The sequence below is a fragment of the Hyalella azteca genome, unplaced genomic scaffold, assembly GCF_000764305.2.
Source record: "Hyalella azteca isolate HAZT.00-mixed unplaced genomic scaffold, Hazt_2.0.2 contig322, whole genome shotgun sequence".
NCBI lineage: Eukaryota > Metazoa > Arthropoda > Malacostraca > Amphipoda > Hyalellidae > Hyalella > Hyalella azteca.
The window spans coordinates 18,267-32,238 of NW_025930675.1; the positions used below are offsets into that span (position 1 = coordinate 18,267).

Here is a 13,972-nt window from a genome sequence, read left to right on the forward strand (position 1 = left end):
TAGTGCCAGCATATTAAGTTTTTTTCGTGACATTGCTTAAACTTTGCGTTATGTAGAAAAAACAAAAACAAGTTGTTATTTATTATCATCTTTTGTTTTGTTATATGGCTTTGGTTGTTTGGAAACTTCTTTGACTAACCGTGCGCGCTCTCCAATTGCATCTTTGTATGACATTTTTTTCGCGCGTCCACCGGCTTTTTACTAATATATTTTCGGCGTTATGATGTGCTGCTTGATTTGATAATATGGTGCAAAAATACCCTCCTGATACTGCAATTCTTGTAGTCAAACAGAGCGTTTTCTAATTCTTAAAGCTCAGACAATTCTTCACTGAAGGTAATTTGGTCAAAAAATTTGAGAACGAGCACTGGCAGCTGACCGTTTTTTATTGATATGTTCAGCTCCTCCAGAGCAAAATAACACATCTCGTTTCTTAGATTTGAGTAAAGTGCTATACATCTGTGTACATATTTAAACTATACTGTATTGTACATTTATTCTCTACATTTAAGCTACATGTATGAATGAAAACTTGTTTTTTTTTCCTTCCTGCCTGTTCAGTCGTTGGCCTTGACTTGCGAACTTTTAAATTGAAAAATCTCGTCTTTTAAACTGCTATAGCGCACGTAGATCGTGCGTACTATAGATCAATGAACATACGGCATTAAATCGCAGCGGACATGCGGCACTGAAAAGGCCGCAGTCCTCTGACTCGACCGGGATCAAATGGCTCGGGCCTCGAAGTTGAGTCACCCTCTCTGCATGCGAGAATGACTCTCGTGTGAAGGGAAAACCACCAAAAAAATATTTATTAAAAAAATTACCTCTCCCCATGTATCAAAAGCGCTGAGGATAATCAGCAGGGATCTGATCCGACGGTTGCAAGTACGTTGGGCGTCTGCCGTTAGTGGTACGACGACGCGGTTGACAAGAAGTGATACACTTAGCGTCCCTATTATTTTATGGTCTCTTGGTCCAAGTCTGGGAGAGTGACCCCATCTTGATGAACACCCAGAGGACGGAATTCATACAAAAAGTATCGACTTCAATTATGAATTACAATACATGTGTTCCATTGTTTATTGAATCAGGTATGCTTCTAGACTCCCCGTTACTAGTGCAATACAAAGTTCCATACAATACCGGAGAAAATGAAGCATACAGAGACACACATTTGAAAAAAAACGATAACCTAATACTGCCACCTCCACGTCAACTGCAATTCAAATTACCTCACTTAATATAAAATTCGTTCAGGAACTGAACATTTTAGGCCAATGGAAGACAATCACTCCCTCATTACACTGGCCAATTGGCGTCCGCTGACATTGATATCACGCACAGCCACGGTTGCCTAAATACTGAAACCATCAATACAAAACTGTGAATATGAATCACAAATTCTTCATGTTCAACTTCTTTGCAGCGTACGAAGTTTTCTCCCAATGTACAACAGCTTGACCTGCATTTTACCTTGAATATTCTAATTTCTTATAAAATAAACTAAAAATCATCCAGCATCCGACAATACTTGGCCAGAGAGAAGCTATAATTAAGGAAAAAGTAAGTGGATTTATCTAAGAATTGGCTTTCTTCGTTGTTGATGCTCGTCTACCAAAAGTAACTTGAGTTACCAGGCTTTTTAATGCAAATAAATAGCCTTCAAAGCATCGGTACGCACGGACAATACGGCGCACAAATATGGGTGGTGTCTACTGAGAACTGAGGTGCAGAGTACAGGCGGTGTTGCAAAAGAGTCCCAGGTTTCAAACCATACAATCGCGAACAGTTCTTTGCGTCACCCAAGAGCAGACGTATAAAGTGATGCATCTGCATTACCGTAGGCCTAGCCCAATGCAAACCTTGGGTACTTGTTGCCTAAGACGATATTAAGGATAAGAGCGTAGAGCTGCTCAGACTGATCATTGTCACTTCAGCGAGCTGGAGCGCAGCCACCTAAGCCAAGATTCGCAATCGATGGCTTGAAAACCTGTGTCGTGTTGAGATTTAAAATAAATTACATAATGAAGTTGTGCTTATTATTTTCGTGCATATGCATGATTAAGAACGATATAAATTCATAACTGTTTTTGAAAACGAGATGCAGAGAGAGAATAAAAATCCACACAAAACTTATTAAGAGAAAACACGACCAAACGAACATTACAAATTATGAGCACAAATTTACAGAAATAGCAATTTATCAAGGCTTCAATAATCGAGATAATACAATTCGTACAACCTTAGCATTGTACCGAAAATTATACGTTTCGCACAAGATCTTCTTAGATTTCATGCATTCACCTTAGATAATAATAGGATCTAATTCCAGGGAAGTGAACTCACGAGAGCGCGATAAACATTCAAGAACGGATCTCCTGTATTATAGAACTTGCACGTTTCTTCTTTGTTTCCACACCGAAATAAAATATCTGCACAAGTTTTGAATATTTGTTGCTCTTTAGATATCCTTCAGTCAAATGTTAGTAAAATCAAGTTAAAATACACTCAAGATACGACGAAATTTCTTCCTTCATTCACCTGAGCCTCCAGACACCGCCATTCAGCATTAAATCTAGTAATCCACTGACACTTTTTACATTTTTTTGTACTTTCTACAGGCTTTAAATTCACCTATTACAATGTAATTATGTCTATAATAAACTAAGTCTGTAAAGAACAAAGTAATTCTTTAAGGAACAGAGTATTTTGTGCAAAGAACAAAGCTGCACTTCACTGCATATCAGCTGCACATTTTGCAGATCACATGTCCACTAAATATTAATGTTAAATGTAAGCATAAACTATGGCAGTTGTGACATTCAAATGAAGGCGAGACAGTAAAAAAACACACACATATATTGCAATATAAATGGGAAGCTCGTAGCTCACTGTCTTGTTATATTCAGTTATTAAAATTAATTAAAGAAATTGTCATGAAATTATTAATTTATTAGAAAAATAGACACGCTATATTCACCATAGCATGAGATGGTCGGACAAATGGCAAGTCAACCACCAAATGACAGCAAATCCCAAATTTGGCCTAAATACAAACAAAATCTTAAAGAGTGACTGGCCAGCATACATTATAAAGCGGCCAGAAAAAGTTCTTTAACTAAAGATTTTTAATTCATTAGCATTATGTTATTAAATTATTAAGCAGTTTGAACGTACTGATTATTTCAATATTAGATCAAAGTTATTTTATGGTTATAGATTATTAGCGGAAATAACAAAGCCACATAAGCGAAGCACCGATAATATACCCCATCCTTCAATGGTAACTGAATTATTAATTAATCCATCCTAGAAACTTAGACAACTCTTCTAGCCGTGACTTCATCGACTGCCAAAAACTGAACAAAAAACTGTCATCACTCACGTCACAATTATATATGAATAAACGCTACCTCAAGTAGTGAATGACCACGTGACGCCACATTAGAAGTAGTCTTCAAATAACACTTACCTAAATTAAAGAACGTTACTACATTAAAATAGTAACGTTCAAAGTCTTCAATCGAGAGTCTAACCAATCAAAAAAAAAAAAAAACCCTCAATGTTAAATTAATCAATGCTCACAAAAATTACGTCTAATTAGCGGTGCTATTTATAAGTAGGTGCACTATCGGTCTAGGAGTGCTAAAGTATATATTAGACTATGAGGTTCTCAAGAGAATATCTTACGTTGACTGAAGGAGTTATCACATGTCAAGTGCTTGTATAAAACCTAAAGAATAATGCACGGCTAAAGCACCATCTTTGCACACGGTATTAAAAAACAAGCTGGTATGCTTGAGCAACTGGAATAAAATTCAATATTTTGAATTCTTTTTCATTCACCTCTAATGACACAGAAAGTATTAGCAGCCAAACTTGTTCGGAAATTTTTACTGAAAACTTATTCAAAGTTTGAACTTAATTATAACATGAAAACAACCCTCACACACAAAACTCAAGAAAAAAATTACAAAAAATTATAGTTTGACAACTGAAAGATATTCAATTTCTTTGATGAGAAAAAATTAATTTAGACTTACTCAAGTATCTCGTACAAAATCTTGAGTGCCCACTAAAATGCCCGAAGTTTCTGCACAGTCTCAGATGTATCATTATGTCTCTATTACAGTAAGATTAATATATTAGACTTCGATGGTGGCTCGAGAGCAGAATAATCTAATCAGAGACGTAGCAGCGAGAAACTGCCATCAGCTTCTGAAACTGCCATCAGCTTCTGAAACTGCCATCAGCTTCTGAAACTGCCATCAGCTTCTGAAACTGCCATCAGCTTCTGAAGTGCGCGCCTATCAAATAACCTGGGGAAATATCCACAAAAAAATTCTATTCGTTATAATGTAATGCTAACATGCATCAAAAATGAATCCAAATCGAATGGTTGAACAAACTATCCAAGACCCCTCTCGGCTCTCAACGATATAGGAACATTTATTTATTAGTAAGCATGTTTCTCTATGCTGAAATTATAAATTAAACTGAATTATATGATACGATATTTGTCATGCATACAAAATAAGTATCATACAATATTATAATATGTCAATCTGTGCCCTTCTATTTAAAATAAATAATATATGTTTAAAAACTACTTTTTAAAGACAACACTTCCAAAGAATACAGTATCTCCAATCTTACAGATGTGCAATGAATTTCTCATCTAATTTTCGAAAATTAAAAAAATTACCTTTCCAATTTTTTAAATATACATATAATTTTTTTTAATATATAAATATTTTTCAAAATTATTTATTCTGTCAATTGATTCGTGCACTGCCTCTGATTTCACACAAGTGTGCAAAATTTCAGATCAATTAGACAGGTAAAAGTGTGTCAAATATCAGTTATATGATTTGTAGCTGACAAAATTATTTTTTAAATTTTTTTAATATTGAAAAAAAATTTTTTTTTTTAATTTCTAAGATCATTTATTTTGACATTTGATTCATGCATTGTCTCCAACTTTACACAAGTGGGCAAAATTTCAGATCAATAAGATAAGTAGAAGTGTATTAAATTTTGATTACAAGATTTGTAGCAGACAGACAGACAGACAGACAGACAAACAAGAAGTGAAGTTAAAGAGAAGTGTTGTAAAAAAGCAAAAACTCCCAAGCTGAATAACATAGGTTCATAATATGGTACAAATGTCAAGGCTATCTACCACGTATGACTCACCTGTGCTCAGCAAAGATAAAATGAACACTAAGAGGTGCTTCAGTTCAGAGTCAGACAGAGAAAAAACATAGAGAACTTGCAGCTCCCCGCACCACCAGGAGTAGAGCGCGTGCACTGCAGAGAACAGCACCACGCAGTAGCACAGCAGAACGTCGTTGTCGTACGAGTCTGTGCATGAAGTGTTAATGATTATTCTTTGCATTTAATACGTGGTACCTTGGTAGTTTTATGTTATACTAAAGATAAAAGCTAACGTAGTCTGGTTGGGTATAATTTTATCTAATGAAAGAATAAGGTTTGCAATACCTGAGAAGAGATGAATACAAAGGAAAAGTGTCGAAGGACGATATTTACCTACAATGTAGTGTATAATGAATCAAAGGAGCGCGTCAGAAGTAAATACTTTACAAAAATTGAAATTATTTTATTTCAATTATATTTTAGACATTAGAAATTTAATTATTATAGAGAGAGATGTTTGACACGTGTGATCCCAAGATAAGCAGTTTCCTACAAAGAGCTGTTGCGTGGCTGAGCTTTAAGACATCAGCAAAGTTGGAGGCACACACTGAAACTACGTCAGACTACAGACGATTATCAATTAAAATTGTATTACAAATCGAAACTGTGAGCGCATATTGAATCATAACGTTCATAACATAAAGCTCACCAGGATGATGAGCAGTTGTGCGACGAACTGTTGACGTTTTTCTAGAAATCACAGTCTCTTGAGCAGCAGGATGTTCAATTCTGTGATCACTTGTTATAACAGGTCTCATGACATCAGACGGTCGTCGAGCTACAGTCCTGTCAGGAATTTCAGGAGGACTGGGCGGCGCTTGCTGAGACAGGGACACTGAGTGAGTAACATGAAGAGGCGGAGATATCTTACGCGGTGCAGTGGGTTTTTTGGACGTTACATTCGAAGATGAAGGGGTACTGGAGCTCTCAGTGCTGGTGGTGGCATAACCCAACAGGCTGCTGCTCTTGGTTCTTTTGGAGCTAAGAAATTCACGATGTCTGATGAGAGAATCAGCAGCGTCTTCGTGTAGGCTCGTTGGTATGGAACGCGAGACGTTCTCGAGCAGTTGTGAGTCTCTTCCAGCTTCAGGACATCGTAACCGGCGGTCCAGAGATAAGTTGCTAGATTCAGACACTGCTAATCTATGACGGGGCACTAGTGGGGTAAAAAGATCCTGGTCAGAGCTTGTTGCCAACATGGAACTGAGATCTTTCTTGTACCGACGTCCAAGGCTTTCCAGTTTACCATCAGCACTAATGAAGGCCGAGTTTTTAAGGTAGTGTTGCAGTTTCTTTTTGAGTCCCAGAAATCTAGCTCGAGTCTTCTGAGATGGTCGACAGTTGATGTAGACTGGAATAAAATGCTCCCTGATGATACACTGCAGAATTCAAAATATTGAATTAGTATCAGCAACATAACCATTGATTTGTGCTCATGTCATGAACAATGTGATGAGAAAATACAACTCCCACATGAAGATGTTTTGAGATGCTTTAATTAATGTAATCAAGGTAACTTAAAAGTAATCAAAGTGAACTGTGTCTACATTTCAACATTAAAATTAGTGAACAGTACATCAAAATTGCAGGAGATGCTTATTATTTCATTTTCAATATGTGAATTATGGTATTTTTAATTTATGGTAACATACTTTTTCTTTTTTACTGAAAGCTACCAGCTGGAGAACAGCCAGGTTTGACTGCTTTGTGACAGGATGCTGGTAGACCCGACACTTGACCTTACACTGAGCCTCCACAACCACCTCGTCCAGGGCCTCGACATTCACCAGGGCAGGGTGACTGCAGGACACTGGAAAAAACAGATGGTATTACTTGTAGCCCATTACATTTATTGTTATTATTACTATTCCACAGAGCATTTATTGTGGCATCTGGTTCCAATGAACTATGAGGGCATGTCACACATAAGATTAATAGCAAGCAAAAAATAGAAAAAATAGAAAAAATTTCTATGCAGAAAAAGAAATAAATAGCAAAAAGACAATTTTATATGAAAACGTTGACTTAATGATCACCTAGTGACATAAGTAAACTTTGGAGATGATATTAATATTTATTGGAATTAATATATTCAGCATGAGAATGGTTCTTAATAAATTGAAGATAAACTTCTTACCAGTGAATGAAACTGGGATTGATGACATATTCATAACAAGAAGAACATCTTGGGTTACATCTTTCTCATGTTCAAAAGAGCAAAAAAACTTGAAGTCCTGTGGGCTAACATTGATGGCACACTCCCTTGGGTCAGTGGTTGCACAGCTTGAGGCAGCGCTGGAGCTCGAGTCATGTCTTGAGAAAAGATGATCCTCATTCATCTTTACTTCTGGTTTAACAAGAGTCTTGGGAGCAAAGGTTTGCCGATTAACTATGATTGAATTGTAGGTTTAAGTTAGATATAAGAACTGTTCAACATAAAAGTAAATTTTTTAAATGTATGAATTTGGGAGACAGACTTTTTCTAGGTTAAATTATTAGTAGATGCATATATAGAAGAGCAAAAGTTTTCAAATTCAAATAGAAACACATTTTCTAATGATAAATTGTATAGGTACAGTAAAATTTATGGATTTATACCATTAAACAAATATTCACAAGCTTCCTAGATATTCTACAATATAGAACATTGCATGCATGCACACAACACACTCATTTGGACCCCATTTCCCTTTTCTACAACTATACCAAGTACAATTTCAGACATCTTATATTCATCACTGCTGCCAGTAAATTAATAAATTGCTGATGTGGGTCAAATGAACATATTTCTGCAATTTTAAGCAATAATGCATTTGGTATTGTAACTGTCCGCTGAATCAAAACATTTCTATTAATTCACCCTTCTATCACATTTTAATATTAGTGATGTATCAGAATTGTCAAGAACCCAAACACACAACATATTGGACACAACCAATCACAGTCTGGAGAGGATGACATCTCAATCCCACAACCAGTTAGTTTAGTTTAGTTTAGTGGCCAAATTTTTACTAGCGCTCCAGCTATTAAGCTATTTCGCACCAAAAGTCAAGATGAACATCACCATAGAGGTGGAAGGTTTCAATTATTCATCACCCACAAGGCGCGGAAGGTCTCAGATGTCCAGCCCACTGAAGCTGGCTTGAAGGAAGCAGCATTAGCATCTCAAAAGAGACGAAGTGACAAGGAGGGACAGGTGAAAAGTAACAGAAACAAAGACACTAACAAGAGGTTGCTTACACAGGACGTCGGCTGCCCGCACGAGAGAGACAGAGAAGGGAAATGTAAGGAATCCTGCCTACATAATAACTTAACCCCACAACTGAGACCTACAGTCAGACACCGCGAGCTCAGCAGTGGGGTGCTCAGGAACAATCCTCCTAGGAGCGCGAAATCCCATAGGACTTCTGACGAGCACAGACACGCGTCAGAAGTCCCCCCTGAGGGGAATCCCACAACCAATCACAGTCTGGAGATGGATATGTATCTGCCCATAAATGACAAGCTTTATGCACTATCCTAGAATTCTAGTCTGCTAGGAAGAAAAAGAGATCAAATCAATTAAACATAGCTGTTACACACAGGAAAAAATTTTCCAAACCTTATTATACAGTAAAAGATCCACCTTCAATAATATGATATAGACAATCATAATTTTTAGTGCCACTTATGCAGACTAAGCCAAACTGAAGGCATTTTTTACAACCAAAATTTTCGACTTAAGGACAAATTTTGATAGGAGATTATCATCAATCATTAATTTTTTATGAAAGCTAAAAATACATCTGATTTTGCTTAAAAAAATGATTGTTTCTAAAGCTTCATGGCTTTTTTTTAGTAACAACATTATTTCTAGTGAATTAGGAATATTACTTTTGGATGCAGAGTGACATGTATTAACTTATTCCACAGGTGAAAAAACATTTATCTGGTCTTCTTGCTCTTACTTGGTTAGGTACATTGAGAACAAAAGAAAAAGCATTCATTTTTTTATTACACATTTTATAATATAAGCTAACATTCGAACAGGATTTAATTTTATGAATTTAAATAAATAACCAAGCAGCATAGCATGCATGTAAAATGACCATCATGCCCATGCTACATAATCAGCTTTCTCAATGGTCATGGTAGGGTAAACACGGTATATTCCGACACATTAAGGATGCATCGAGATATGAAAAACTATAAAAAAACCGTATGCATTACGTAAGTTCTGTTGCCTTCACGTGACTCTCAAAACACTTCACTACGCGTCAGCAACGATGAAATGTCACAAAATGTTGCCATATTTATTAAAAAGCCTTTAGAATGGAAACCTACCAAATCCCTATATTCCGTCACTTTGTGTGGCAACATCCGACACGTGGTGAGTCGTATTGCGTCAGCGCTTCAAATTTAACTGATACGTATTGCCGACATCCACGTGTTCGAATTCCGTTTGCTGTGTGAGCTGTATTGGGATACAACACGGCTTTGGATTAGAACACTAACGAATATTGAACACTACTTAATTACGTTTTAACTAGCAGCTATTAGGCTTTTAATTAAGCAAATTTCAATTTTTGTACAAAGCTTTGAACGATCTGTGTGTGTCCAATTCAAGTTATGTCGGAATTAGTTTTCATGTGTCTAAATCCATTTCTCAACTTCATTATCTATTAATTTATTTACGACTTGAAATCAGCGAATACAAGTATACTTAGAGGATTCCTAATACATTCACAGACGTATTTAAAAGTCTCAAACCATAATATTTTTCCTATAAAAACAGTTATTCACTATTTGGTAGAGCAAGGTCAACTGTCAAATTTGACACATTTTTTGATGATCTCACCAGGTGGCATGCATTGTCTCTCTTTGGATCTTAATATTTTCCCACTAGATGGCCAAGACCTAGTGTTTTGGCAGTATTTTGACATGCAAATGTATGACGTCACCATTTCAACCATCAACAAATGCATGGAACTAAAACAAAGCTTAATATAAAGGAAAAGCTGGAGAGGTGACGGAATTACCTACGATATTGGAATTATGGAATATACCGCGTTTACCCTATTTAAATCACTATAATAGCACAGTTGGCAGCAATAAACTCCAAAATTATAAGTCATTGCAATAGTTCAAAGCAATTTTATGGGTTTATTATTTTAGACAATAATTGTCTTTGAAATGGTGGTGCAATCACTTTTTTTACTATTCATTGTCTCTTTTCATACAGGTTTAAATATGAGCAAATAGTAAGCCAGAAACATGAATATATCTGTTCAAGATTTTGCTCATGTTGTTTGAAATCTCTAACTATTAATTTATACTTATAGAAGCAGTTTAATCCAATATCCTATCTCCATACAATCTGAAACATAGTGGCAAAGGAGAACACTTTTTGTTATCCTTCTTCAAGTTCATTATCAAGTCCTATAAGTAGACTATTAAGTATCTTGGATTCCAGCATTATCATACATAAGAAATTGATTAAAATATTGAGTAGATAACAAAATTCAAAACAAAATGATTTAAAAAATGTCTGGATTGCATTATGATTAAAAATATCAGGCTGAATTTATCAAAAATTGCAGATAAAAACAATTGTTTCAATGAAGATTTTTCATGGGGGATTTATAACCTCATTTCTTACTGAAGAAATAAGAAGATTGCCAAAAGAATGGGAGAAAATTAGCCAGGCCCAGATATGCAATTATTCTCTCTGATTCATGGGTGTTTCTAGCCTACATAATTTTACAGTTTGGTTTCCACAAACTACAATTTTGTCATGACATTAGCTTCAGTAAAAAATACCCTAGCTGGTCTAAGCTGGATTAATATTTAATTTTTTTTTTTTTAATTGCTTTCAAGACTTCGGGTATGAACAGATCACACCTCCCAGCCTGAGCACAACTGGGTTTCCTTGTACTATATTGCCACTCTGAATAATATTTAATAGGACATAATTAACTTATTCTAACCTTAAATTCCAGTTAGACTGTCTGCTCAGAATTTCAGAAATATTTACTGGAACTAGGCTAGAGATTTATTTTTCCACAGTAAATTCATTTCAATTTAGGTATTTCTATATTCCAATGCAATTAAAAATACACAAAAATGATAACACAATGTTTTTCCTCTTCATTTATGGCAACAAAAATTGTATTTCAAAATATGTACAATTTATTTTATCAAGTCATTTAAAATGTGCATTGTATAGTAAGTTTGAAACCCTACAATTACAAACTTTGGAAAGCTATTATTGCCATTGGTCCATTCACTCCATTGGATTGGTGCATTTGAAAACTTTAAACTAATAAATCAAAAAAATTTTTTTTGTAATGTATATCATTAAAATTTCTAAGAAGAATATGAGAATTTTAAATAAAAATCTTTCGTGGATTGTCAGCAGTTCTTTGTCCCAAATCATCTTCCCGAATATTTCATAACAGTGGGAACTGGGAATTTGGGAAACAAAGAGAATCAGCTGACAATTCCAACAATCAGCTGACGATCGTCGGTTGACAACAAATTCACATAAGCACAGACAACTGAGACAAGAATAACGTTCATAGGAGAGCAGGGCATCTAATAATCAATACATTATTATTTGCACCTGCTACAAAAGTGATGGACCATTAGATTAGAGTAAGAGACAAACCAAGGTCTTTGCACTGCGAGTACCGTTCGTCGAAGGCCGTAATGTGTGTCGCTACTTCCCCTGTGCCTTTTCACAACACATGTCTTAATAGGTTGAACAGTTAAAGAGTATCAGACAACTCTTTCTCTGGAATTTCAAAGGCCACCATAAGATCTTATGAAATTTATGTTCAAAAGTACTTAATTAAACCGTACAATGCAATATTATTATATAATTTGAGATACTAACTTTTTCCCATGCTTAATTTAAATGGATGGACAAAAGTCAGTTAAAAAATGCTAGTTGGTCAGATTATAAATACTCTTCTAAATTTTGTGGATAATGACATAAATTCAAGTAAACTAATAAAATTACAAAACTCATCACAATGATCGTGAGGACTGTCACAATTATACACAGTCGCAAGGAAAGAGAAAAATAAAGTTCAACTTAACAATATTCAGATTATTATATGATGAAATGATCGTATAAATAAAGCAATAGAAAGTCAAGATGGAAGAGGCTTAAATACATCTGTACTCTTCATGAGTAAATACTTTGGTGAATGGCAAGTTTTTGAAGAAACGAATATATTTTTGCAATCTGTCTAACTAAACGAAGAAATAAATGAACCTTATGAATGAATTTCTTTTTTATAGAATAGAAGTGTCGGCGCTGAAGAAATAGGCCCATGGCCTGTTGCCGATTCTTGAACTTTTCGTGACTTGATTCACAAGGGATCCGGCCTTTGGAACCCGATCTTTCCATAGCTGACGATTGATTGAGATAGCTGCTGGACTTATTGCCTGGTCCGTAATTTGCTAGGCATTTTAAGACTGAACATATGCTCCTGCATAGCTTCGTCTAGTCTGTTTTTGAAGATGTTCATACTCGGAGCGTCAACGATGCTATCAGGGAGGCTGTTCCACATGTCGGTGACTCGAAGCGAGAAGAAATGTTGTCGCATGGATGTGTTCCAACGCTGTTTTTTTAGTTTATAGCCGTGGCCCCTGGTGTTGGTTCTTGTTTCAAATTCTAGTAATCCTTCTGGGACCTTGTATAAGCCATGAGTATACTTGTATACTTCAATGAGGTCCCCACGCAGACGTCGATAATGGAGGCTTGGAAGCTTCATAATCTTTAATCTTTCCTCATAGGACTTGCCTTTCAAGCCCGGAACTATCCTTGTTGCGCGTCTTTGAACACTCTCTACTAAATTTTTGTCCTTTTCAAATTTCGGTGACCACACGACGTTTCCAAACTCCAGGTTCGGGCGCACGACAGCAACAAACAACTGCTTCATCGTTTCTAAATCTAGGAACTCGAAAGAGCGTCTGATCAGTCCAAGTCGTTGATTGGCTTTATTACCTTGACCTTCAATATGCTTAGAAAATTTCAACTCATTGTCGATATTAACTCCTAAATCCTTTTCCGTTGTCGACTTCGACATCATCACTCTGTCGTTGCAACCGTGTCTTCTCATACTGTAATCTTGCTGTTCATTATTCTTGTAAAAGGTGGATAACTTTACATTTGTCAGCGTATAATAGTTCAAGTTGTCACACAACATGGCATCTGTACTGTATTAACTACCAGAGCTGTGTTTTTCGTATTTTTTATTATATGATTGCCAATTGGGATATATACTCGTACCGAATGAATGAGTACAATTTAAATTTAGAAACTGAAAAAGTATTAAATGAGGTTGCGCTAGTGTGCGCACTTGTAAAGACACACTGAATGAAATATTTTCGGCATTATTTTTCCTAAACTGTTTGCACAAATCGGTGGTATAAATAATAGGGGACATGTAATGGAGTACTTTTTAGAAGAGAAGAATAGGATGATCTTTGAGAAGAAGAGAATGACTAAATGACGAACGTTAGGACCAATATTTTTGAGTCACATGGAAGCGAAGGAAGCTGTGGATCATGTCATGGGAGATTGTAATCCGGGTGAGTGAGGGATTCTGAACGAAGGGGATGAAAGTGCCTTGTCTCGCCTGTGAGAGCAATTGTGAAATGTGTATTGCAGTATATGTGTAACAGTGTATTTGATTTGTCTATGGATGCAATTGTAGCTGGGATTGAGAGTTCAAAGATAAAAGAAAATGAAACAAAATTAATAAAA

The 13,972-nt window shown here is 35.8% G+C and overlaps 1 protein-coding gene across 1 annotated transcript; it reads right to left on the minus strand.

Annotated features, from left to right (window-relative positions):
• Positions 1–1,032: 1,032 nt before the first annotated feature.
• LOC108670513 lies at positions 1,033–7,777 on the minus strand. The gene is made up of 5 exons (XM_018157987.2): positions 7,355–7,777; positions 6,870–7,027; positions 5,867–6,596; positions 5,197–5,364; positions 1,033–4,319 (listed from the first exon to the last, which is right to left on the minus strand). Exons 1-5 carry the CDS (start codon positions 7,554–7,556, stop codon positions 4,288–4,290), a joined length of 1,290 nt encoding a protein of 429 aa, XP_018013476.1. The 5' UTR covers positions 7,557–7,777; the 3' UTR covers positions 1,033–4,287.
• Between the last annotated feature and the right edge of the window lie 6,195 nt (positions 7,778–13,972).